General features: G+C 43.8%; 1 protein-coding gene across 1 annotated transcript in view; it reads left to right on the top strand.

Moving 5' to 3' along the window:
• The window catches only part of LOC138643344 (synaptonemal complex protein 2-like), a 188,590-nt gene that overhangs the window by 149,522 nt on the left and 13,603 nt on the right, over positions 1–25,465 (top strand). The window contains exons 13-14 of the mRNA XM_069732268.1: positions 16,091–16,190; positions 19,724–19,782. Of these exons, the coding sequence (XP_069588369.1) occupies positions 16,091–16,190; positions 19,724–19,782 (159 nt within the window). The remainder of the gene's footprint in view (positions 1–16,090; positions 16,191–19,723; positions 19,783–25,465) is intronic.

Here is a 25,465-nt window from a genome sequence, read left to right as displayed (position 1 = left end):
CAGATCGGGTGACTCAGACCATGATCCAGGCTAGAAAGCATTTGTCGTCCAGGGTCTATTATCGGATTTGAAGAGCCTATTTCAGCTGGTGCGAGTCTAATCACATACCGCCTATGTCCTTTGCTCTTCCTTCCATTCTGGCGTTTCTCCAGCCGGGACTCTTGACGCAGGTCTGGCTCTTAGTTCGCTAAAGGGCTAAGTGTCAGCACTTTCCATTCTTTTTCAGAAAATCTTATCCTCCCGTTCACAAGTCAGAACTTTTCTCCATGGGGTAGCTCATGCTCTCCCCTACAGTACCGGACACCATTCACCCATGGACCCCTGGGACCTCAATCTGGTCCTGGAAGCCCTTAGGAATTCTCCCTTTGAACCTTTCCGAGAGGTCTCTGTCCTTTTTGTCTTGAAAGATGGTATTTCTTGTGGCTATCACCTCCATTAGGCGCATCTCGGATTTAGCGCCTCTCTCCTGTTGTTCCCCTTTCTTGATTCTCCATCAGGGCAAGGTGGTTTTGCGGCCTCTACCTTCTTTCCCGCTCAAAATGGTGTCATCCTTTCACTTAAATGAGGATATTGTCCTCCCTTCCTTTTGCCTGGCTCTGACTCATTCTCTGGAGCGTTCACTGAACAGGTTAGACCTGGTCAGGGCGTTACTGGTGTATTTGGCTAGGACCGCCCTCTTTAGGAAGATGGACTCTTTGTCATTACAGAGGGTGCACATAGAGGCCTGCCAGCTTCCAAGGCTACAATTACTCGCTGGATCCGGATGGCTATTTTAGAGGCATACCGAGTTATGAACAGAGTGCCTCCCCTGGGGATTAAGGCACACTCTACTTGGGCAGTGGACGCCTCCTGGGCTGTACACCATAGGGCATCCGCCCTGCAACTTTCCAAAGTGGCAACCTGGTATTCCATGCACACGTTCGCCAAATTTTACAGGGTCCATACCAAGGCTTCGGCAGATGCCAGCCTACATAGAAGGATCTTGCAGGCGGCAGTTGTGAGTTCTCTGACCTAAACAGAGTTTCTGCTGCTCCCTCCCCAGAGACTGCTTTGTGACATCCCATGGTTTCCTGAGTCCCCAGTGAAGCGATGGAGAAAACAGGATTTTTGGTTACTCACCGTAAAATCTGCTTCTCGGAGCCTTTATTGGGGGTCATGGCACCCTCCCATGTTTATCAGCTCTACTTACTGTGTTGTATTGTTACACTTTGAGTTGTTTTTTTTATTTGTTGCTTCCCCTGCTTTCTCACTAACTGATTAACCTAGTGCCAGTCGGTGGGGTGTACACTGCGGAGGAGAAACTAAGTTTTTCTGTGCATAATGTCAGCCTCCTAGTGGCAGCAGTATACAGTATATAGTTTCCTGTTTCCCAAATGAAGGCTCTGAGAAACAGATTTTAAGGTGAGTAACCAAAAATCCTGCTTTTGTTCAGACTTTTATGGACGTGGAGATACCACGTTCTTTTTTTTATTTTTTATTTTATTTATGCGGGCTGATTTAACGCTGTCAGATTTTTAAAATATATTTTAAAACTTTTTTTTTAAACTTTTCACTGTGTATTGCAGTCTTCTTAAAAGGGACTTAATAAAGTTTTCCTTAATCAGTAAACCTTGAATTATTAAGTTGAACAAATGGATGTGTTAAAAATAAATATATAAAATGTTCCCATCCTGAGATAATCTAATAAATGTGCCCCTACTGTGCAATGGCTGTAGCTGACCATACAAGAGCATGGTCTGATCATACTACAGCTCCTGGGCAGGGAGGAGGGAAAAGGTATTCAGATAGGTCAGCATGGGGATCACAGTTGATTCTTTTTGTGAGACGAAACATGCCTGGTTTTAGTGAATGTTGTAGCTCAAATAAAGAATCTGTATAGTTTTTTCCATCCTCCTCTGACCACGAGCTGTGGTATGATCAGACCATGTTCCTGTACGGTCAGACACAGCAATTACACAGTACACAGCAGGGGCACATTTATAAGATTATCTCGGCACAGGAATATATATATTTTTTTAAATATTCAATTGTGGAAATTATTATTTAAAATTCTATTGAATAGAATGTTGGTTAAAATTAACATTATTCTTAGGAAAATCCCTTCAAGGTACTTAAACATGTAATCGTCTGATTAAGAACAAAGTACAGCTGTGTATAGCAAAAAAATCCTGGTCTATGAATGCCAGCCATGGGTTGGTTTTCATATCAATAAATACCTTCATGAAAGCCACACTGGGGTCTACAACAGACCCTCATTTGTCTTGGCAACCTATTAGCGCCTTATGATTGTTCTTCTTCATTTACGACTGCTAGAGGCAGATGATGGATAAATAAAACAACCATCATGTGCTGGAAAAAATATTTAAAAAATACCATATTTCTTTTCCCTCTTCCTTTCCAAAAAATTGATTAGAAACTGATCAGAAAGTTGTATGTACGGTTACGTGGAACCAATGAGAACTATAGCTTGTCGTGCAAAAAAAGCCCTTATATAATTCCAGTAATGAGAAAAATGTATAGGCTTCAGAAGATGGTGAGACAAAAAAGATATTTTCTTCTGTGTATTTATTGTAGTAAAGTGATAAGTGATAAAACATAAGTGAAATAAAAAAATATATATATACTACTCAGGAGGTGCACCCATAGTTGTACTATATTAAGTAGCATTTTTTTTTTATCGTAAAGTGCTAAGCCCTAGATGAATCATGGCAGCATTGAATGACGAGATGTACAAGGCCTTTGAATAGGGCAAAAAGGAATAATGTTACGCTAACTAGAATTCTTTTCTGTGGAAGCTCTCAAATTATACCATATCAGGACATGCATGTATGCGGTTTTCCATTAAGAGATTAATCGTCTCGAGCCTAAAAACTAACAGGCAGATATGTGGTTTTCTGCTGACATTACATTAACAGAACAGCGGTTTCTTTTCTGCGTTGCTGTGTTGACTAGGTGTGACTGCAGACTGCAGGGAGCTGGCTGTCAATCAACGTAACGTTTGCAGTCACGCCCCATCAACTAAGCAGCACCTCTTCTTCCAGGCTACTCTATTGACAAGGAGTGAGCTGCTGAATTGCCGGAAGGAGCGGTCACTTAACAGTTCGGTACTGGCACTAGGTAGTACAGTCAGGTAGTTAGCTAGCTGGTTAGTTTTTAAGCCCATGGTAAAAAAAAGGTCCTGGATAAACCCTTTAAGGCTATGTTCACATTAGCATTTCTGTGTGCAGCGTATCATCTGCATGCGCAAAAGCATGCCAAAACGCATGCAAACGCATGTTTACTCAGCGTTTTTTATCTGCATGATCTTAGGCATGACGGCGAAAAAACGCTGCCTGTGCATGCGTTTTTGTATGCGTTTGCATTGTTTATTCGCATGCGTACGGTATTTCCCAATGGGCGTGGCTTATGGGATTTCTATATATAGAGACACTGCACAGATTAAATCTTCTTTTGATGCTGTATCCTGCTGTAAGATGGATCTTAGCGTGGGGAGCTTCAATCTGAATCTGGATTTATCATTGAAATTGGCTTTTGCTGTGGCTTGTGAAGAAGAAAGGAGAAGAGAAAGACGGAGAAGACATCGTCAACACTATTGGCAACACCCCATTCTTGAAATCCGAGAGTGCCGTGGAGCCTACCACTCATTGTTCACCGAGCTTCGTGAAATCCCGCAAAAGTTTTTCGACTACACAAGAATGTCTGAACAGAGCTTCCAAGAATTGCCGCTACTTGTCAAAAGGATCCATCACCAGGCAGGACACACAGCTACGTAGAGCAATTCCTGCTGAGGAAGGTCTTTTAGTGACCCTAAGGTACGTAATTTTGAAAAGGAAACACTCGTCATTAATATTCTTGTTCTAAAAGCCATGTACTGATTTTTTTCCCCATTTTCTTTTCCACATATTCCTGGCTACCAGAGAGACCTTAAGATCTCTATAGTTTCAATTTCAGATTGGACTGTCCACCCTTTCTGAGGTTGTTGGAGACACCTGCTGTGCATTGTGTGATTTTCTGCGTGCTGAATTCCTTCCCCAACCAACAACTGAACTCTAGATGAAAAAAAATTGTAATTTGTAAAGGAAATTTGTAATTTTCCAAACTGTGTGGGGGCTGTGGACGGCAAACACATTCGGATTCTGAAACCTGCTGGAAGTGGATCCGAGTACTTCAATTATAAAAAATGCTTTTCCATTGTTGTTATGGCAATTGCAAATGCTGAGTGTCGATTTGTCGCCGTTAACGTTGGCTCATTTGGATGAGGAAATCACTCCTAGACTTTCAAAAACTCTGACATGGAACAATGTTTGTATGCTAATAATTTTAATTTCTTTATCGCTTCATTGGGGGACACAGGTAACCATGGGAGTATGCTGCTGTCTCTAGGAGGCTGATACTAGGCAAAAAAAGGAAAATAGCTCCTCCCCAGCAGTATACACCCACCAACAGGCACAAAACAACTATGTTTAAGCTTAGTGTCTGAGGAGGCAGACCTGGATCTGATCCCATATCCGTCTTTTCCTTTTCAGGTACCCTATTGTGTTTTATTATTTTTTTCCCTTTGTCTTTCAGGTTCTTCAGCTTCAGGGTAACAGGGTGTAATGGTCTCACCCTGTTTTCCCACGTTTTTGCGACCAAGAGAGCAGTGTGATGTCATCCGGATCGCCCACTCTCGGACTCGCAGGCAGGACTTTCTCTCCCTTGTCACCCTTTTTGGGTGTTTCAGGGTGATTCCTGGTGGCCAATCCTTGCCTTTTCCCCTCCTCACCCCTCACCTTGTAGAGGACTGAGAGGAAGATGGTGGTCACCTGCGGTGGTCTGCCCCCTTCTTGTAAGGGGTTGACGCTGTCTTCTGCACCCTCCGATGGCGGTGCGGGAAGGAGTATCTCCTATGCAGCGACCCTCTCCCACCCGAGGGCACCTGATGGATCCTCATCCGTGAAGAGGTTTCGTGGACCCAGAAACAGCACGTCCCTCCTGCTGTTAAGGTATTCATTTCCCATGTTCTTCAGCGGCTCAGGAAGTTCCTTTCTCATTCCTGTCCCTTTTTGGGACAGAGTACCTCTAGTGGTACCTCCATGGCAGCTGTGTAGCAGTATCTTTAATCCCATTCAGTCCCAGCCATCTTTTTGAGCCCCTGCCATTTTATATGGCCACACCTCCTTCCCCGGCTGCGTGCTTTAAACTTCGCACTCTTTTTGGCGGGCGCTCCGTATATCCACGCCCACACATTGTGCGCCTTTTCCGGAGTCCTTTCTCCTCCGCCTATATACCGCCAGCCTATCGGGCCAGTGCTTTTCTTGCCGGCCGGCAAATCCTCTCTGCTGGCCACGCCCCCCGGCGCGTCGGCAATCAGAGGGGTGCTTTTGATTTGCCGGACGGCAGATTTTCCCGGCTGGCTACATCCCCCGACACATCAGCCTATCAGGGGCGCTTTCGTTTCATGCCGTCCACGCCCTCTCTGGCTCGTCGGCCAACCGGATTCATCTCTTTCACCATGCCCCCCGCTCTACAGCGTGCTGCTGTGCCAGCTCTTCCGGGGCCATCTTTGTTCCGTGTCCCTGCTCTTCAGACTCACTGCTTCCGACTCGGTACCCGGACTAGGGGGACAAAGCTATCCTGGGTCTTCTGCTGCACATCGCTGCATCGGGTAGGCTCGGCTTTCTCTCTCCCTTCCATCCCTTTATAACTCTCCTCAGCAGTTCCTCTCTTCAGCAGTACCTCGATTTATGCTCACCTCTGCAGAGGATTCTCACCCCCACTATAGACCCACTATGGTTCACTATGCTTGCGCCTGCTGCAAAATAAAGTGGTCTATAGGTCAGTCCTTCCACCATGTCTGCCCCACAGGAGCACCATAACGCCCAGTATGCGAACACATCCCTCCCCCCGTGGTGGGCTGTTGCTATGTCTCAGTCGGTCTCTGACCTGACTAAAGTTTCCCAGTCCCTGGTTTAGGTCCTAGAACACCTTCCACATATATATGCGGCCACCAGTGCTCCGAACGCCTCTCAGAGCGATTCGCAAGCACCTGACCACAACCTTCGCAGGGACCGATCGGGTTAAAGGTCTAGAAAGCGGGCTCGCTCTAACTCCCCATCCAGCTCCCCGGGCCCCTCTGCATCTCCAAGGATGCCCCCTCTCCCCATTCCTCCTTCTCGGAGGCGGCTTTTGGGTTGGATATGCTATCCCAGTCTGGATCTGATTCTGATATGGACCAGACTTCAAAGATGCAGGACATGGTAGATAGCCGTATCCTGGCTATTATGCAAACTCTTAAACTGAAAGAGGACGAGGTTCCCGCTGAGGAACAGTCCGTCTCCTTCAAATTGGTAAAACGTCCTTCCCGGACCTTTCCTAAGCATAAGGAGTTTGAGGCGACTATGGCTAAACATTGGGAACTTCCGGTAAGCGCTTCTCAGGAAGGAAGCAGCTGGACATTCTCTATTCCTTTAGTCCCGATCTTGTCGGCAAGTGGGCTTAATCACCTGTAGTGGACCCGTCGGTCTTCCAACTATCTTCCAAAACGGTTCTGCCTTTACCGGATGGCGCGTCTCTTAAGGACTCTATAGACATGCAGATTGAGTCTCTGGCCAAGTCAGCCTTTGAAGCAACTGGTGCCTCTCTCTGCCCCAGCTTCGCCTCCACTTGGGTGGTGAAGTCCATCTCTGCCTGGGCCAAAAAACTTTGCCAGGGCGTCGTAGCAGCAGCCCCTCCGGATGAGCTGACAGAGTTGGCGGACCAGATTGCTCATACCGGAAATACCTTTTGGCTGCCTCCTTGGATGCGGCTGCCTGTTTTGCCAGAGCTAGCAGCAACATCATTGCCATACGCCGCATCCTTTGGTTGAAGGCATGGAATGCGGATCCAACATCTAAAAAATCTCTCACCAACCTGGCCTTTCAGAGTTCTAGGCTTTTTGGGTCCAGACTGGACCATATCATTTCAGATGCTACTGGGGGAAGAGTACTTCTCTTCCTCAATCCAGACCTAAACGTCCCTTTAACAAGAAAGGGGCCCTGCATTTTTGTTCCTTTCGATCTTTCTCCTCTTCAGGGAATACCCCCTACTCCCAGCAGGACCGCTTGTCTGCCCCAAAGGACAGAAGGAAGCCATCCTTCAGACCTGCATCTCACTGGAGGCCTCAAGGTCTTCGGGGTCCCACTCTCACAGATTATCCTCTTAAGTGACGGGTCACCCCACCTAAAAATATTTCCAGGGTGGGAGGCAGACTTCTTTTCAGAGACGCTTGGTTGTCGGTGGTCTACGATGCCCGAGTCAGAGAAATCGTTTCGTCCGGTTACAAGATAGACTTTTCTTCTCCCCCAAGCAGACGTTTCTTTCTGTCTCGCCCGCCAAAACTGCCATCCTAAGCCCCAGGGATTCTTCAGGCAGTCTCTTCCCTTCTTTGTTCAGGAGTAATTATACCCGTTCCTTGGAACAAATGATTTTCAGGGTTCTACTTTAATCTTTTTGTAGTCCAGAAAAATGATGGGTCGCGCCGCCCCATCTTGGATCTCAAGCAGCTGAACCGTCACGTTCGGATCCGCCACTTCAGGATAGAGTCCTTACGCTCGGTGATCACCTCCGTGGAACCAAGAGAATTTCTTTGTTCCGTAGACATCCAGGATCCTTATCTCCACATTCCAATTTGTGTGCAACCCCAGAGATTCCTTCGCTTTGCGATCCAGGAGGATCATTATCAGTTCACAACCCTACCTTTCGGCCTGGCGTCTGCTCCCAGAGTGTTCACGAAGGTCATGACGGCTGTCATGACCATTCTTCGCTCCAAGGGGATTCTCATAATCCCCTACCTGGACGATCTTCTGATCAAGGGACCGTCCCGATGAGAGTGCGACCAGAGTCTTCAGATCACTCTGGACACTGATCCGTCTAGGCTGGATAGTCAACAGGGAGAAGTCCTCTCTAATCCCAGCTCAGTGCCTGGTGTTTCTAGGTATGCAGTTCAGCTAAAGCTCGTGCCTTTCTCCAAAAGAAGTTTGCCTCTTTTCCAGGGGATCCTCTCTCTAAAGCGTCCAGCCCCCCTTCCTCTACGGTCCTGCATGAAGGTCCTTGCGAAAATGATTGCCTCCATGGAAGCTGTGCCTTTTGCCAGTTCCACACTCGGCCCCTTCAGCTTGCCCTCTTGTTTGCTTGTGACAAGAAAACCGTTTCCCTGGACCAACCTTTTCTCCTACCTCTCAGAGTGAGGCAATCCCTGACTTTGTGGACACCTTGGTCCTGCTCGGGAGGTCTTTTCTCCCTCTCCGATGGCAGGTTATCACCACCAATGCCAGTCTCCTCGGCTGGGGAGCGGTCTTCCTTCATCACGCAGCGCAGGGTTGCTGGAATGCTCAGGAAGCCCTTCTCCCCATCAATCTTTTAGAAATTAGGGAAATCTTCCTTACTCTTCACTGGCAGTCGCTCCTCGCTTGAAAGCTGGTTCGCATTCAGTCGGACAATGCCACGGCTGTAGCTTACATAAATCACCAAGATGGAACCCACAGCAAACAGGTCTTGTCAGAGGTGACAAGGATCCGGAGATGGGTGGAACGGCACGTCCCTGCCATTTCAGCCGTTCACATTCCAGGGGTGGAAAATTGTGCAGCCAATTTTCTGAGTCGTCAGGGTCTCGCATCAGGCGAGTGGTCTCTCAATCCCACCATCTTCAATCAAATATGCCAGAGGTGTGGCACTCTGGACGTCGACCTGATGGCATCTCAGATGAACCACAAGGTTCCTCAGTTCGTAGCTAGGGCACGGGATTCTCTGGCCATCGGTTGCAATGCCCTGGTGATGCCATGGTCCCAGTTTCAGCTGCCTTATCTTTTTCTGCCTCTTGATTCTGAGAGTCGTAAAAAAGATAAAGGCAGAAGGGATTCCCATAATCCTGATAGCTCCAGACTGGCCAAGACGGGCCTGGTACACAGAGCTGGTGACATGCTCATGGACGGTCCCTGTAGACTTCCAGATCTTCTCTCACAAAGCCCCCTCTTCCACTCAAGTTCTCAGTCTTTGAGTTTAACGGCATGGCTGTTGAGGCAGCAGTCTTAAAGGAAGCTGTTTTTTCTCATAGGGTCATTCAGACCATGATTAAGGCGCGAGAAAACCAGCATCCTCGCGCATCTACCACAGATGCTGGAAGTCCTTCTTCCCGTTGTGTGAGGAGAATAGCTTGTTCCCAATGTCTTTTTCCCTTACTTCCGTCCTTGGTTTTCTTCAGGCGGGTCTTGACTCTGGTCTATCGCTTAGTACCCTTAAGGGACAGGTTTCCGCTCTCTCCATTCTCGTTCAGAGAGATCTAGCTTCTCATTCACAGGTGAAGACTTTTCTTCAGGGTGTCGCCCACCTGGTTCCACCTTACCATTCCCTGATAGAACCTTGGAATCTGAATTTTGTCCTTGGCGCACGCCTTTTGAACCCATTCAAGATAACTCCTTTTCTCTTCTGTCTTGGAAAGTGGCCTTCCTAATCGCCATTATGTCTATCAGGGTTTCTGAGCTAACAGCTCTGTCTTGTCGTTCTCCGTTCCTGATCCTGCATCAGGACAAGGAACTTCTTTGACCCGTTCCTTCCTTTCTTCCTAAGGTTGTTTTTGCCTTTCACATCAACGAAGACATTGTCATTCCTTCTTTTTATCCTTCTCCGGTTCATCCCTTGGAAAAGTCCCTCTACAAGCTGGATTTGGTCAGAGCTATTCTGGTCTATCTTTTTAGGACTGCTTCCTTTCGTCATTCCGATTTCCTGTTTGTCATCTCCGAAGGTTGTCATAAGGGGCTCCCAGCTTCTAAGTTCACTATTGCTCGTTGGATTCGTTCTGCAGTAATGGAGGCATACCGCGTTCAGGTCGAACAGCCTCCTCTGGGAGTCAGGGCTCACTCAACCCCGGCCGTGGGGACTTCCTGGTCTTATTTTGGGTTGGTACATATGTTGAGCGTTTTGTTACTTCTCCTACTGCTTTTACACCAGCTGAGTTGCTTTGTGCCTGTCGGTGGGTGTATACTGCTGGGGAGGAGCTATTTTCCTTTTTTGCCTATTGTCAATCTCCTAGCGACAGCAGCATACACCCATGGTTACCTGTGTCCCCCAATGAAGGCTCCAAGAAAGAGATTTTATGTTGAGTACCAAAAATCCCTCTTTTCCACCACCACCACAACCTCTTCCGAACACTGAAGGACTACCAATGCCGTTGTTGGGGATGAGGCGTTTCAAATGTGTGCCAACCTCATAAAACCATACTCGAGTTGGAACTTGATTCACACAAAAAGAATTTTCAACTACAGACTGACAAGGGCACGAAGAACTGTGGAAAGTGTGCCTTTGGTTTGCTGGCAGCTAAATGGTGCATTTTGGGAACACCAATCAATCTTAAAATAGAGACAATTATTGAGATTGTGAAAGTGTGTGTTGTTCTGCATAATTACATCCTGTCAAAAGAGCAACCCCACTTCGAACTTGAGGAACCTGTTAATACCACATTGCCGGATTACCATGCTCACCCTCTGAGGACTACAGTGGAAGTTGCCCAAATGAGAGATACATTGGATGCCTACTTTGTTTTTGATATTGGACGTGTGGCATGGCAAGATGAAATGGTTTAAGCTGTAAATAAGTCAAATGTACCTGTAATGTTATGTATCTGTACTGTTTTCTGACTTTAATATTAACACTTTGACTGTAACTTTAATAATAAACACCTAACTTTAACACCGATTAATACTTCACTCAACAATACACTCAACAATTGACACGTTTAAATAAAGAGATAAAAAAACACAGTGAGACAGTTATTGTGAAACCAAAGAATTTTTACTAACAAAAATAAAAACAATTTAAAATTTTACAAAAAAAAAAAAAGGATAGTAATGTGATTTACTTTTGGGGTCTGCAGGAGGGAGTTACATGGTGGACCTGGGGGGTGTCGAGCTGTGATGGTGGGCTAGGAGTGGTTGTGGAAGTGGCAGTCAATTGGAGGATTGGGTCAGAAACATTGGCAGAGGACACATTGAGGTAGAGGACACCTTAGGAGTGGAAAACAAGTTGGAAGGGATTGACACATTGGATGAGAAAGAACCAAGGTAAGGTGTGGACAGAAAAAAAAGACACATTCGGAGGTGAGGGTGAAGGGGGTGGCTAATGTCTCTTTCCTTTTCGCTTCCTGGCCTTTGTTTTGCTGCTTCCTCGGCCTTTTGGTTCCTGTTGCTGCCTGGTGGGAGTGGAGGGCTGGGATGCTGCACTTGGCTGCATGGTTGAAGAGGAAGGCTGGACTGCTGCATTCAGCTGCATGGTTGAAGGGGAAGGCTGGGCTGCTGCACTCAGCTGCATGGTGTAGCCGAGTACTGTTGGAACAGTCCTAATGTCCAGTGGTCGTTGTGGTGGTGGATAGGTCATTTGGTGCCACTGATGCTGTGCTGGAGCTTGTTGTCCTGTAGGGAATGAAGTTTGTGCCTGCTGCTAATATCGGAAACGCTGCTCGGTGTAAGCAACCTGACAGGCCATCATCACATACAGCTGGAAATCAGGTTTTCCGTCACGCCCCATTCTATAGTGTAAAAATAATGTCGCGCCGGTCTGTTAAGGTCAGCTTCCAGGCAGTCAAGGCATCTGTGGAATTCCTAGAAAAGTGTGTTCACCTTAGTGAACCCACTATCCAGTCTTTCTACAACCGCCCCTTCATCCCAGCCAGGAAGACCGAGCTTAAGTGAATAAGCTCGGCATGACTGACCTCTCCCAGGCCCTCTACCGCTGGCGAACAGACCCAAGTGAAATAGTGGCAGAGTGCTGGGAGAGGGGAAAACCAGATGGACAGGCTTCCTGTTCCCCAGCCTGTGAAGCTTGCCTGGTTGCTCCATCGCTGCTGGATGATTGGAGACTGGGCCTGTTCATTGGCTGGTCAATGAGGGGCCACTCCAGCAGAGGACGATCCAGGTTGTGTGGTGCTACTCCAGGTTCTGTGTGGAAAATAAATGAAAAACATTAGTAAAAAAAGGAAAAAGTTTAAATAATAGTTAGAGAACACAAAAGATACTCGCATTCGCTGAGCAACCGCAGGCTTTAGAAGAGAAAGCTGATGATGGTACTTATATTTTCTGATTTTTCGAGCAGCACCACTTCGAAACCGAATCTCCTCTTTCATGTCCTTATTGAAGCGATCCTTCATCGAACGCCAACGGACTTTTATTGTCTTCACTCTGAAGGGGGAAGAAAAAAAAATTAATTGTAAAAAAAGAAAGATACCAACATTTACAGCAAAACAGACGCATATGACCACATTGCAATACTTTTGAAAATCCTTTCTGACTTGTGGACCATGATCTGGCCACTTCTTCCCAGAGTCATCGGATCAAGGCTCAGTCGGAATGATTCCTATCACGGTGGTCCCACAACGCTGCTCGCTCTTGCACAGCTTGAATAAGTAGGTCGTTATCTATGTCACGTCCTTCCTCACGTTGTGGAATCTATAGATGAAATAGAAAAAAAATTGTTAGTAAAACTTGAAACAAATTCAATTACAATTCTGATAAAGTCTACTTACACCCCGTCTTTCCTCCTCAGCTACTTGAGGCCGACGACCCTGGGAAGAACCATTTCCACTCGACTGCTCCTGCTCTTCCGCACTGGAAGGTACCTGTAAAGAAAATACATGATTTACCACATGTATAGTATAGTATTAACAGTCAATACATACTAATCAGTAAATCAAATGTGATTACATAATCAGTGTCATGTTCACCTTCGGAAGCTTCAGTGGAGGACATGTTGGAGTAGCAGGCAGCAGTCAAGTGAAACACTAGAGAAAAGAACAGATTAGAAAAATTCTAACTTGTTAAGAGCCAAACACAATGAAGCCCCCCCCCAATGGACAACAATATTACAGGCAGTAGTCCAACAGCACGGCAATCAGGCAGCACCAGGACAGCAGCAGGAAGATGGCAGCACCAGGAAGATGGCAGCGCCAGGAAGATGGCAGCGCCAGGAAGATGGCAGCGCCAGGAAGATTGCAGCACCAAGAAGACGGCAGCACAAGGAAGACGGCAGCAGCACCAGGAAGGCAGCAGCACTAGGACGGCAGCACCAGGAAGGCAGCAGCGCCAGGATTGCATCAGCAACAGGACGGCAGCAGCACCAGGACGGCAGCAGCACTAGGATGGCAGCGGCACCAGGACAGCAGCAGCACCAAGACGGCAGCAGCACCAGGACTGGAACAGCAAACAGTCTACAAGGAACAGAAAAAAAATTAGTACAGAGTACAGACTGCGAAGACAAACAGACATTTTCAAAGCTTCTTTACTTACATCCAGAGTCTTGTGCTTCCATCCAGAGTCTTGAGAGTAATGGACTACCTGTCTCCAGATCCCCTTTTATGCATCAGGGATTTTGCAGGTGGTAACATCATTTCCTGGACATGATTAGTGTGAAGTACGCATGCGTATCGAATGCATGCATACGCATGTCCTTGCGTACCAATGCATCCACATGCGCATGATTGCGCAATATTTGACCCCTCAAAAATGCAACTTGTTGTGTTCGCCGGACACCGTCGCACACCGCGAAACGACGCATGCGTACACATCCGCATGCAAAAGTATGCAAACACATGTCCCATGTTAAAGATATACAGTCATGGCCAAAAGTATTGACACCCCTGCAATTCTGTCAGATAATACTCATTTTCTTCCTGAAAATGATTGCAAACACAAATTATTTGTTATTATTATCTTCATTTAATTTGTCTTAAATGAAAAAACACAAAAAGAATTGTCCTAAAGCCAAATTGGATATTATTCCACACCAAACATAAAAAGGGGTGGACAAAAGTATTGACACTGTTCGAAAAATCATGTGATGCTTCTCTAATTTTTGTAATTAACAGCACCTGTAACTTACCTGTGGCACCTAACAGTTGTTGTCAATAACTAAATCACACTTGCAGCCAGTTGACATGGATTAAAGCTGACTTAGCCGCTCTCCTGTGTCCTTGTGTGCACCACATTGAGCATGGAGAAAAGAAAGAAGCCCAAAGAACTGTCTGAGGACTTGAGAAACCAAATTGTGAGGAAGCATGAGCAATCTCAAGGCTACAGGTCCATCTCCAAAGACCTGAATGTTCCTGTGTCTACCGTGTGCAATTTCATCAAGAAGTTTAAAGCCCATGGCACTGTGGCTAACCTCCCTAGATGTGGACGTAAAAGAAAAATTGACAAGAGATTTCAACGCAAGATTGTGCGGATGTTGGATAAAGAACCTCGACTAACATCCAAACAAGTTCAAGCTGCCCTGCAGTCCGAGGGTACAACAGTGTCAACCTTTACTATCTGTCGGTGTCTGAATGAAAAGGGACTGTATGGTAGGAGACCCAGGAAGACCCCACTTCTTACCCCGAGACATAAAAAAGCCAGGCTGGAGTTTGCCAAAACTTACCTGAAAAAGCCTAAAACGTTTTGGAAGAATGTTCTCTGGTCAGATGAGACAAAAGTGGAGCTTTTTGGGCAAAGGCATCAACATAGAGTTTACAGGAGAAAAAAAAGAGGCATTCAAACACGGCGGAGGTTCCCTGATGTTTTGGGGTTGCGTTGTTGCCTCTGGCACTGGACTGCTTGACCGTGTGCATGGCATTATGAAGTCTGAAGACTACCAACAAATTTTGCAGCATAATGTAGGGCCCAGTGTGAGAAAGCTGGGTCTCCCTCAGAGTTCATGGGTCTTCCAGCAGGACAATGACCCAAAACACACTTCAAAAAGCACTAGAAAATGGTTTGAGAGAAAGCACTGGAGACTTCTAAGGTGGCCAGCAATGAGTCCAGACCTGAATCCCATAGAACACCTGTGGAGAGATCTAAAAATGGCAGTTTGGAGAAGGCACCCTTCAAATATCAGGGACCTGGAGCAGTTTGCCAAAGAAGAATGGTCTAAAATTCCAGCAGAGCATTGTAAGAAACTCATTGATGGTTACCGGAAGCAGTTGGTCGCAGTTATTTTGGCTAAAGGTTGTGCAACCAAGTATTAGGCTGAGGGTGCAAATACTTATGTCTGGCCCATTTTTGGAGTTTTGTGTGAAATGATCAATGTTTTGCTTTTTGCTTCATTGTCTTTTGTGTTTTTTCATTTAAGACAAATTAAGATAATAATACCAAATAATTTGTGTTTGCAATCACTTTCAAGAAGAAACTGAGTATTATCTCACAGAATTGCAGGGGTGTCAATACTTTTGGCCATGAGTGTATATACATGATGCATTCTGATATATGCGGATCATACACTGGGCACAGAAACGCTAATGTGAGCCCGACCTAAACCAATTGATTTTTTTCCCTAAATTGTGGTTTAAAAAGGTTGTCCAACAAACAAAGTTCATTTTAATCAATAGATCTTGGAATGAGAACTTCCACAATTGGATGTGTTTAAATAAAATGTTCCTGTGCTGAGATTATCTTATAGTTGTGCCCCTGCTGTGTACTGTGTAATGTTCGTGTCTGACCGTACAGGAATATTGTCTGATCATACCACATCTGCTGGGCTGGGGGGAAGAAAAAGAGTATACAGCCATTACAGCACGGGATCACAGCTGATTTTTTTGTGAGGTAAAAGACTTCCCTGCCTGTTATTAAACAATGTTTTGCTTCAAAGAATCAGCTGCGATTCCCTGGTGTAAAGGCTGTATAATTTTTTTATGCCCCCTGCCCTGCCCAGGATCTGAGGTATGACCAGACCATGTCTCTGTAGGGTGAGACAAAGCCATTACACAGTGCATAGCAGGGGCACATTTATAAGATTATCTAAGCACTGGAACATTTTACTTAACACATCCAATTGTGGAAGTTATTATTATTCCAAGATCTATTGATATTCATGGGACAACCATCTTTCCCATTTGATCTTGCAGACAATGTGCTATTATTTGGTGTATGTTTTGAAAATGTGCTTGGTCAGTGAATTGGAGTGACCATATTCTTTAGCTTTCTACTCTAGTTCATGAATTCATAGAGAGGGGGTAGAGTTTTACTTCTATAAATACCTGTCACACTGTCTATTTTGTTTAGTGTTGGCAGTCTTTAACTAAGTTGTGTTTTGTTTTGTTTTTATAAATGCTTAGATTACGAAAATTGGATCATTTTCACACAGTGGTAGCAGAGCATGTCTCTAGTCTTCAGGTCCTAAATAAGGCTTTCCTAAAACTGGAAAAGGATTCCATGGTGAGCACTATCTTTACACACATCTTTTTAGTCTGTAGAGGTGAGCAATCGATCAGTATTGTCGCCACAAGTTGAGAGACCTGCAAACCAACTCCTTCCTGCTGGAATCCCTGACGTCTCCTCATTAGTAGGCTTGATGTGATATTGTGTGCATCATGCCACAACAATGATGTTGCCAAAGGCCTATCAAACAGAAGAAACGTTGGGGATTCAAGTACATAGGAGGTAACCACAGAATAATGACTTGGTCTTTGGACCAAGCTCCTGCTAATTTATTCTCTAATCAGACTATAAATATATTAGAGAGCTCTACCAATGTTAATAAATGCACGGACATCTTTTTTTAGAGGTGCTCTTAAATGGCAATGTATACAAAAAAAGCTTTAATGAGATTCTCCAAGAATTTGATAATTATGGTGACCAACAATTCAAATTGTAGACCTAGTCACTCAAGAATCAGCAGTAACACCTGTATATACCACAACCAAATAAAAGATCAAACTATATATTTATATATACAGTATATATACAGTATATATATATATATATATATATATATATATATACACTGTATATATATATATATATATATATATATATATATATATATATATATTGACCAAAAGGAAATACCGGACAAATGAGATTCCGATAACATTGCATTTATTATGCAAATATGGCAAATATGGCAAACAGTGGTACCATTTAAAAACATGTGCATGTATTAGGATTATACAATGTTAAATGATGCAGGAAAATATACATTGAGGGATAATTCAATACCAAAGATGGTGGACCAATAAATAAAAAGTGAAATATTTGATTACATAAAATTATATTATGTAAAAGCATATATAAAGTATATGTATTTGATCACAAAAGGAGCCCCAAAGAAAAAACTTATATATATATATATATATATATATATATAAAAAAAATTCATATAAAAATGATGTGAAATATATATGAATAAGGACACAGAAGTGACCACAATTGAAGGGGGTGGCATATATCTCAAAGAAAGTGCCAAGGAAAAATAGTCCCAATGAACATGTGAGGCCGGTTTCACACGTCAGCTCTCTCGGCGCTTACATCCTCTCAGCGTCGCTGCTTGTCCTGTATGAGCGGTCACGTGGTGCCGCACATTACAGTGATGAATATGCTGCTCCACCTCCCATAGGGGTGGAGCCGCATATTCATTACTGTAATAAGCGGCACCACGTGACCGCTCATACAGGAAGAGCTGCGACGCTGAGAGGATGCAAGCGCCGAAGATGCTGGGTAAGTATTTTAATGCCAGCGGGCGGGCGCACAGGGGGTGGGAGGGGGCAGATTACCGGCAACTTTATTTTAAAAACAAAAATAAATAAAAAAAAAAGATTATTCATTCCTTCTTTCCAGCGAACGCTGCTGGAGAGAAGAAATGAATGGGGCTTCAGCACCAGATGTAGCGCAGATTGTAGCGCTGTCTCCTGCACGGTGCGTGTGGTATCCAGCCGGCACACGGATGCCGCACGTGTGCCACACTGATGTGCCACGTGAGCACACGGATAATTCCGGTACTGATTTTTCCGGTACCGGAATTATCTGGACGTGTGAGACTGGCCTGAGGGAGGATCACTCAACAATAGAGAAATGATTTAAAGTGCATAAGTGCCAAGACAACAAGAAAAATCAATGCAGCACACAAAGTGCTCTGAGTCACAAGGGTGAGAATACAAAATAAAGGGGGCAATGTACCTTTAAGTTCCTCCAGTCCTAATCACCTGCAGCACGGTGGCTCAGTGGCTATCACTGCAGCCTTGCAGTGCTGGAGTCCTGGGTTCTAATCACACCTTGGACAACATCTGCAAGGAGTTTGTATGTTCTCCCCGTGTTTGCGTGGGTTTTCTCCGGGTACTTCGGTTTTCTCCCACATTCCAAAAACATACTGATAGGGAATTTAGATTGTGAGCCCCATCGGGGTCAACAATGATAATGTATGTAAAGCGCTGTATATAAAAATAAAGATTATTTATCACGTGCACACTCCAACGCGCTTTTCGGAATGTATTCCTTCGTTCCTGACGTATCCTTATTCATATATATTTCACATAATTTTGATATGAATTTTTTATTTTATAAATTAGTCCATTGCTTTGGTTATTTCCTTTGTCCTAGTCACATATCAGGACAGCTGCATGCTGAAAAAACAGGGTTCAAGGTGTATCTTAATTCTCAGGTATGTGTCCTTATGATGGCAGCTTCTCGCAACTGAGTAGCAGTACTGTGGACTAGAGAAGGAATACATCTAGTCTCTGACTGAGCCTGTGTACCCTTTCTACTGAGCACTGAAACTGGAGAAGTCCTTATTATCCCCACTGTGCCTAGTCAGTGAAAAGATTTACTTTGTCTCATGCCCATGGCGCTGCTCTTCAGCTGAGAGATTTATGTCAGCAGCTTCTCTGACAGTTGAGATACATTTCAAGCTCCGTTTCTTCAGCGTGCAATGGTCCTGATCAGGTATGTGGAGTCTGTGTCCATTTTAGTGTAGTCGGTATAAAATGGACCGACTTCAAAAGGTATAAATTGGGTTTAGAAGTTCAATTGAGGTTGGCTGTAAATGTTTTTATAAAAATATGAGAAAGTTATGAAATGTCCTATAAATGTCTGTTCTGTTCCTGATCTGAGGATCGGGGCTTTTAGTTGAGATGAATCTGTGCTGCACTTTATGTACATGCTCAGTAGTGAGGCAGTGCTGTGGAGTTGGCGTTGGGATTCGGGGAAATTGAGGAGTCGGAGGTTTGGTTTACCAACTCCACAGCCCTGGTGCTGATGCATAACTAGGACATCTGTAGTTTGAATGATGTCACGGTCACCATATTTATCACATTCTTGGAGATGTTCTTTAAAAAGTAACAATTTTACTTTATAAATTAATAGTACACTTGAAAACAAACTTTTGTTATGTATCTTTTCAGATAAATTTGTTTTTTTTCTTTCTTTTCCTAGGTTCATCTTGCAATCTCAATTCAAGGATAAATGCTATAAAATCTGTATTAAGAGTGAAAACAGATTTTACCATTACTGAAATAGGAGATGACTCATAAGGTTCTATGAAGTGTGGAGGGGCAGGAGGAAGAAGGAACTAGAGGCAGACACGGTCTGCTGCAAGTTCACCTAAAAGAATAGTTAATTATTATTGTCATTGCAGCAGAATGTCTGTATCTGTTTCTAGTTCCTCTCCCTCCCCCTCCTTAGAATCTTATTAGCAGCAATTGTGATCTCCTATATCAGTAATGTGTAAAACCTGTGCTGAATACAGATTTTGCCCATGTAATTAGTGAAAAATCAGTTCAGGAGGAAAAAAAACAAGTTTTCCTCTCTTGAGATGTATAACAAAGTTCCATATTTTCATGTGTAATATTTGGTTTATAAAATAAATATTAAAATGAGTGTTATTCTTAAGCCTTTCAAGAAATGTGGGTATGATTCTTATTATAAAGCTGTATAATTTCATTTGTGTAAACCTTTTTTTTTTTTTTATTAAACAGGATTTCTGGGAAGCACAGACATTGAAAGTTAATGAATTCTGCAACAATCAACGTCTAAGGTGTGACCTATTGCATTGTCTCCATTTGTTGGGACACAGCTAAACTCCTTCCTGACATGGCCAATTTCCATGTTTTTCTTTTTTCCTCCCCTTTTCCAAGAGCCATAACATATTTTTCTGTCTGCATAAATGTATGAGTCTTGTTTTCTGCGAAACAAGTTGTACTTTGGTTGACACCATTCTTTTTACCACACAGAATTTTTTCCCCATTTTCCAGTACACTAAGTGTGGTGAGATTGCTTTTATATTAATATGATTAACCCATTCAAGACCCTTCGTGATCCACCTGTGGTTGTTAACAAATGAAATGCCGCTGTCAACCTCGGACAGCGGGATTTAACACGTGCTGTGCTGTATGGAAGCGCGTCAAAAGACCTGCTCGTCCTGTGATTGCGGGACGCTGCTGGGTTGTCTGCAGAAGACCCCCCGTGCCTGTCATTTGTAAATCTTCTATGAACTCCTCCCGTGCCTGTTGTTTGTAAATCTATGAACTCCAGCCACGGGCGTGATCATGATTTAAGTTGCACATAACATGTTTTCAGCTTTTGTCCCATTGAAAAAAATTTTTTCGTACCATTAAAAAAACACACTTTTGGTATCGCTGCATTCAGAAATGTACGATCTATGAAAATATAAAGTGAATTAATCCGATTGTTGAACCGTATAACGAGAGAAAAAAAAAAATCGAAACACCAGAATTAGGTTTCATTGGCCACCGCAACATTGCAATATAATGCAATAACAGGCAATCAAAATATCGTATCTACACCAAAATGGTATCAATAAAAACATCATCTCAGCGTGCAAATAATTAGCTATCACCCAACCCCAGATCCGAAAAATAGAAGCGCAATGAGTCTTGGAAAATGGCTCCATTTTTTTTTTTGTTTACAAACTTTGGATTTTTTTTCCATTACTCAAATAAAAAATAAGAACCTATACATGTTTGGTATCTGCGTACTCATACTGACCTGAGAATAAGAATCACAATGGCAGTCAGCTTTAGCATTTGGTGAACATGGTAAATAAAAAACCCAAACAATTGTGGAATTGCACTTTTTTCCCGATTTCACCGCAGTTGGAATTTTTTCCTGTATTCCCGTACACTATATGTTAGAATAAATGGTGTAATTCAAAAGTACAATTCATCCTGCAAAAAACAAGCCCTTATGCTTCCATATTGACAGAAAGAATTGAAAATTTATGGCTTTGGGAAGAAGGGGAGCTAAAAATGGAAAATCACCTGGGGGTGAATTTAAGGTGATGCCAAACTTGTCCATTTTTTTAAAAAATTTTAGTGATGAAAAAAAATCAGAAAAGTGAAAAAAAAAAATATTTGGGGTTGCATTGTCATTTTCCGAAACCCCTAAAATTTAAATTTTTTTGTCAATAGAGCTGTGTGAGGCCTTATTTTTGGTGGGACGAGACAACATTTTTGATGCCATTATGGGACAGATATTCGCTTTTGATCACTTCTTACAGTATATATTATGGCATTTCAGTTATTACAAAAATACCACAATTTTTTATTTTCTTGACAGATTGGACTGTTCTGGAAATGGCTAAACCACATTTTTTTATTATCTTTACTCTTAATGGGGGAAAAGTGGAGATTTCAACTTTAGTTTTTTATGTCATATTTTAAAAAAACGGTTGAACGTGCTATCGTCTAAGAGGACTAAGTCCCCTATCTTATACTATACGCATCAATACCACAGTATTCCTGCATCTGATAAAAAGCACAGTCTGCTTGGAAGAGAGCTCTCTAATGACTGGCAAGGAGGTCTTCATGAGAAACCCAGCTGTCGCAGCAACCCATTGGCTCACCATGAGCGCGTCACGAGCGCACCCATGGGTCCATAGAATGATGTTTCCACATGCTGGCGCGCTGTTAATGCTGCTGTCAGAGTTTGACAGCGGCATTTCACAGTCACAAGCTCTGCTCCACCCGATGCTGTTAGAGACAGGTCCAGCCATTACATACCAGATATGGGGCAAGCTCAGCCCGCTCATGTACGGCGAATGACGGTAAGTGGATAAATTCTTCCCTTACTTAGAAGATTAATGATAATACTGATAATGAGATAAAGCACTGTTACCCAAACTCCAATCGTTATAGCCCCCAACAGGTCATGTTTTCAATAATTTCTTAGCATTTCACAGGTGTTGGAATTATCAAAGCATCAGAGTCTGCCACAGGTTCTCTCACCTGTGCAATACTAAGGAAAATAAGCCTGAAAATAAGCTTTGGAAAAAGCTGCAAGTGACAAAAAAAAGGGATCACAGCTGGTAACCTCTACAACCCCCAGTATAGTTTTACGATCATCTCTCAGCTCAACTAATAACAATTTTGGTAATACAGGTATTATTTCTGGAGGCTATACCCATTTATATCCTCTAGGAATAGTACTTTTCTTGCTAAATTTACATTTAGGGCGCAGTCAGATGTCTGTATTACTTAGATTTAGTATCTACATATTGAGTGTATAATCTATGGGAAAGTAACCATTCATCCCTATCCTCGCTGGTTTGGCTAGTGATATAGGCCACTTCTGAGTCACTCAGTCATCTCTCCAACTCATCGTCTTCCCGTGAGGTCATACGTTTAATGTAGGAAATTGTAGAGGTCAAGCATCCTCTCAGGTATGCCTTAAATTTAGTTTCCAGACCGCATTATGAGCTTAAGTATTACCGGGCTATGGTCTGAAATGCTCCTGTTCCCATGTTCTATCTCCCCCACCCACTCGCCAAGTTACTGGATCCAAAAATATAATCCAAGCGGGATAGAGTGCGTCTAACGGACGAGTGGCAGGTGTATTCTTTTACATCGGGATGACGTATTCTCCACAGACTAGCGACCCACTACCCTCCATGAATGTGGACAAACGAGATGGGGAGGAAGTCACCCCCCAAAGCCTCACCATCCAGCTCCTCGTCCATAACCAAATTGAAGTCTCCCATGCATATGATATATTCATCTGGATAATTTAGAGCAAAACTCGGCGCCTTTTTTATGATGGACATATTAGCAGGAGGGGGGTTGTATATACATATTATAATGTAATCTTTCAAATTAATCCACGCATGTACAAAGATAAAACGGCCCTCAGGGTCTCTCCGTATCTCCCCAACCTCCCATCTAACATCCTTGTGGATTAATAGAAGGCCCCCCCTAGAATAACTAGTATGGAATGTATGTACAGACCATTGTACCAACAGTTTTTGTACATAACGGGCCGAATCTCTGGTCAAGTGTGTTTCAACTAGGGTTACAATATGAGGATGGTGACGTCTTATTCGAGAAAATACTTTAACTCTCTTTCGGGTGATCCAAGACCTCTCACATTCCAGGTTAAACATGTAAGATCAGATGCCATACCTCGTCATCCACATATAATATACATTGTCACGCCAATCACACTTCTGATATACAATGGAAAAAAACATGGCAGCAATTCCTATATAACCAATACCTAACTAAACTAAAACAAGATAAAGCAAAATATGCTTCAAAAGGGAGCAAAGTTTCTTGCTCCTGTCACTGTCCAGAAAAAAAGAGGGTACCATCTCAGAAAACAGAGTCCGGTATAGTTGGTTTCTTGGACTTTCTCGGAAAAAGCTCTTATCATTGAAAATAGAAGAAAAAATAAAAGGAGAAGAAAACCCAGTGAGAGAGTTCCATTTCCGGAGTATCTATGGGAGGTGATTTCCCCCCCGCCCCCATTCGCTCCCACATGAGATCGCATCCAATCTTCGGCGTCTGTTGGGGTCATAAAGAACGAGGAAGAGCCCTTGTAAACAATCTTGAGACGGGCTGGATAGATCATTGAATATAAAATGTTGTTTTCTCTGAGTTGTTTCTTTATCTCCATGAATTGGGCACGTTGTTTTTGCAACTCCATAGATAAATTCGGGAATATTGATATAGTGGCATTATTAAATTTAATGGGGCTTTTTTGTCTTTCCTTACGGAGCACTGCATATCCCTGCAATTCAAAAGGCGTGCCAAAAAGGGTCTCGGTGGGCGCCCAGAGGAAGAGGTTTTGTTGGCACTCTGTGGGCCTTTTCCACAGAGAATGTAGAGGAGAATTCATCTCCTAAAGTATCTTTGAGCCAACTCTCCAAGAATTGTTCCGATTGCTGACCCTCTGAGTGTTCTGGTAGCCCAATAATGCGGATATTATTCCAACGTAGTCTATTGTCCAAGTCGTCCGCCTTTTGCTTCCAGGCATTTATAGAGCCAGTCACTTTTGTCAATTTAGTTTCCATGGGCACAGAGTTGCTCCACGTCCTTCACCGCCGGCACACGTGGCATGAAAGATGGCCGCAGTCTCCTTCAAGGCCCGTCCTCCGTCCTGGCTTCCCCGGCGCTCACCTTGCCAGAGCTGCGCCTGACACCTCTGAAGCCGGGCGCCTCCAGGTGTCCAGGGGAACATAGCAGCAGCCAAAGGAACCCTCCTGGGTGAGTATATCACAGGATTTTGAGCAGGATCACGGGAGCTCCAGGCAGACGCGTCCTCTCTTCTGGGCCATATAGACATTCGTATTACTTGCTCGAACATCTCATCGCAATCTTCAGACTGACCGTTGGCTTTCCTAACCGGAGTGTGACAGCTGCATAGAAATACATGCAAACTAACAAATTAAAGCTGCACTCTGTAACACTATAGTATTGAAACATGGGATTTATGAAATTGGAATTGCATTACTTCTATGGAAAATAAGTAAAAATGAAAATACTTAGAGCTTAAATTGGCCAATTCATGTGTTCCCAGGAGCCAATGACAAGGCAAACTTCTTTGCTGGGAACCTAACCTGTTGATTTGGTCTCAGTTTACTACCCTACCCGTGCCCTCTGCTCTGCTAATGACCTGAGGTTAGCATCCTCAATAGTCAGAACCTCTACTCCCGTCTCCAAGACTTTACACGTGCTGCGCCGATTCTTTGGAATGTACTACCCTGGTTAATACGATTAATCCCCAATCCCCACAGTTTTAAGTGTGCCCTAAAAACTCATTTGTTCAGATTGGCCTACCGCCTCAACCCATTAACCTAACTATCCCTGTGTGGTCCATTCAAAAAAAAAAAAAACTTAAACCATAATCAGGTTCCTTGGATCATGTTCTCATACACTTTATACAGTTAATAGCCTCTGTGCCTGTACTGCCACATACTTAGGTAGTTAACTGGTTCATGCAGCTTTACATGAACACCCGAGCCTTACACTATGGCTGGTCCGAATAAAGCAATTGTGTTACCATCCACCTCTCGTGTCGCCCCCTTTTCCTCATAGTTTGTAAGCTTGCGAGCAGGGCCCTCACTCCTCTTGGTATCTATTTTGAACTGTGATTTCTGCTATGCTGTAAAGTCTATTGTCTGTACAACTCACCTCTATAATTTGTAAAGCGCTGCGGAATATGTTGGCGCTATATAAATAAAATTATTATTATTTATATGATACCTCCTGGGCTGAAGCTTACAATTAAATGGATAGGTAGGATCCTGCTGTGTTTTAAAACTCCATAGGCTGATGAGTGGAGTGCTCAGTCAGGTGGCCTATGTATACAAATATCAAAAGACCGACCGTCCTGTTGTGAATTCTGCTTTTGGGCTCCCTCCGGTGGTTGTAGGTGGTAATGCAGTTGTCTCTGGGCTGCAGTCCTGGACAGGTGTATCTGCTGAT

The sequence above is a fragment of the Ranitomeya imitator genome, chromosome 6 (assembly GCF_032444005.1).
Source record: "Ranitomeya imitator isolate aRanImi1 chromosome 6, aRanImi1.pri, whole genome shotgun sequence".
Lineage (NCBI taxonomy): Eukaryota > Metazoa > Chordata > Amphibia > Anura > Dendrobatidae > Ranitomeya > Ranitomeya imitator.
This window is presented reverse-complemented; position numbering and strand designations above follow the sequence as displayed.